This window comes from Cynoglossus semilaevis, unplaced genomic scaffold (genome assembly GCF_000523025.1).
Source record: "Cynoglossus semilaevis isolate Cse_v1.0 unplaced genomic scaffold, Cse_v1.0 scaffold476, whole genome shotgun sequence".
NCBI lineage: Eukaryota > Metazoa > Chordata > Actinopteri > Pleuronectiformes > Cynoglossidae > Cynoglossus > Cynoglossus semilaevis.
Window position 1 is genome coordinate 268155 of NW_007585116.1, and position 2540 is coordinate 270694.

The 2540-nt window shown below is 43.2% G+C and overlaps 1 protein-coding gene across 1 annotated transcript in view; it reads right to left on the reverse strand.

Moving 5' to 3' along the window:
- The window catches only part of ptchd4 (patched domain containing 4), an 18200-nt gene that overhangs the window by 6781 nt on the left and 8879 nt on the right, over positions 1-2540 (reverse strand). The window contains exon 2 of the mRNA XM_025053680.1: positions 1908-2405. Coding sequence (XP_024909448.1) covers positions 1908-2405 — 498 coding nt within the window. The remainder of the gene's footprint in view (positions 1-1907; positions 2406-2540) is intronic.

Here is a 2540-nt window from a genome sequence, read left to right on the forward strand (position 1 = left end):
ATATCAGCAAAACAAAATCAAACATTTGAAAATCTCCATTAATGCAGTCAGTACTTCGTTGGGAATCCTTTTGCCTGGATTACTGCATCAATGCGGCGTGGCATGGAGGCAATCAACCTGTGGCATTGCTGAGGTGTTATGGATGCCCAGGATGCTTCAATAGCGGCCTTTAGCTCAATTGCACTGTTGGGTCTGGTGTCTTTCAGCTTCTTCTTCACAATACTCCACAAATTCTTAATGGGGTTTAGGTCAGGGGAATTGGCAGGCCAATCGAGGACAGTAATGCCATGGTCAGTACACCAGTTACTGGTGCTTTTGGCACTGTGGGCAGGTGCCAGATCATGCTGGAAAATGAAATCATCATCGCCATAGAGCTTTTCAGCAGACGGAAGCATGTAGTGCTCTAAAATCTCTTGGTACACAGCAGCATTTACTCTGGACTTGATGAAACACAGTGGACCAACACCAGCAGCTGACATGGCTCCCCAAACCATCGCAGACTGTGGGAACTTAACACTGGATTTCAAGCAACTTGGATTTTGCTCCTCTCCAGCCTTTCTCCAGACTCTGGCGCCTTGACTTCCAAATGAAATGCAAAACTTGCTTTCGTCTGAAAAGAGGACTTTGGACCACTCTGCAACTGTCCAGTGCTTCTTTTCGATAGCCCAAGTCAGACGCTTCTTCCGTTGTTTTGAGTTCAGAAGTGGCTTGACCATGGGAATACGGCTATTGTAGCCCAATTCCCGGACACGTCTGTGAACAGTGGCTTTTGATACCTGCACTCCAGCTTCAGCCCACTGTCTTTGAAGCTCCCCCAAATTGTGAAAGCGGCTCTTCTTCACAATGCCATTAAGGCTGCGGTCATCTCTCTTGGTTGTGCAGCGTTTCCTGCCACATTTCCCCCTTCCAACAGACTTTTTATGAATGTGCTTTGAAACTGCACTCTGTGAACAGCCTGCTTTTTGACAAATTTCTTTTTGTGTCTTACCCTCCTGATGGAGGGTGTCAATGATGGTCCTCTGGACAGCAGTCAGATCAGTAGTCTTCCCCATACTTGTGATTTAGTTTACTGAACCAAGCTGAGTGTTTTTAAAGGCTCAGGAAACCCTTGCAGGTGTTTTGAGTTAATTAGACGACTCAAGTGATTGGTTGACTAGCCCACTGGTATACTTTTTGGTGATATTCTAATTTTTTGAGATAGGATTTTTGAGTTTTCTCAAGCTCTAAGCCATAATCAGCAATATTAAAATAATAAAAGGCTTGCAATATTTCAGTTGATTTGTAATGAATCCAGGATGTATGGCATTTTTGTTTTTTTAATTGCATTAAAGAAAATAATGAACTTTATCACAATATTCTAATTTTCTGAGACAGTCCTGTATATACTGTATATATGTATATATGTATATATATACAGTATATATATTTATATTATGTATATAGGCTATATAGGCTATACATAAACATATTTTTGTGGATTGTATAGTATAATGTATTTTTATACATGAACATATTTTTGTGGATTGTATAGTATATTATTATGATAAAATATATTAACAATTTATATTTATTAATATACATTGTCTTTTTAAATTATATAATTAGTGTTAGTTTTTATTGTGCACTACAATGCAATTTTCAATTGCTTCTCTCTATATTCATATTTAATATTCAGTTATTTTAAGGGAAGGTTCAATAGCATCACATTGGCTGTTCTTTCTGTGGTTTCAATGCTGTTTTTTTTTCCCACGGTAAATAAGTGATAGTGCTAAATAATCCTGATTTCAGCATTAACCAGAATCATCTTGGTTAAGATTTTTTTGGGGGGATGATCCAGACGCCCTGCTCCCTGAGGAACCGTAAGCACCATGCTCTCATGCACACTCAGATTCACTGCCTCTACTCACCCATGGCAAAGAAAGGGATTCCCAGCAGGGTAGAGTTAAACTTCCCATCTGATATAAAGAAAATCCCTGCAGCTGTCACGTTGGCGATACAAATCGTCAGCACACCAAGGAGGCCGAGGAACGGCTTCCCCCTAAGACAGTCCCGCATGGAGCTGGAGATGGTGGCAGCCAAGAGCACCAACACCAGACTGACCAGCACCTCCCCCTTGGCCAGCACGCCTGTCTGGTGAAAGTCCCGCCACAGGCTGAAGGACGTAAGAGACTGAATGTGAAGCTGATCAGTTGCGTGCGGAGCTTCGGCCTTGGACAGCCGGCTGGCCAGGGCGCAAAACTCGTTCTCCCAGCGCTCAGCGATGGCGTCCTGCACCACGGGCCCATGGTTACGGAGGTAGTAGGTGATCTGAACTGCACGGGCAAACTTGACCTGCTGATCCCGATTGTTGGGTGAATAGGAAACTCCGCCCAGCTGGTGGCCTATGAAGGACACACGGCCGTCCTGTGAGGGAACCAGAGACGGCTGTTGTTAGGTGTGATTCGCCGACATTTGAAAAAATACATGATTCAGCTTTGGGTTCGTAATACATGTTGGATGGATGGATGGATGGAAGGATGGATGGATGGATGGATGGATGA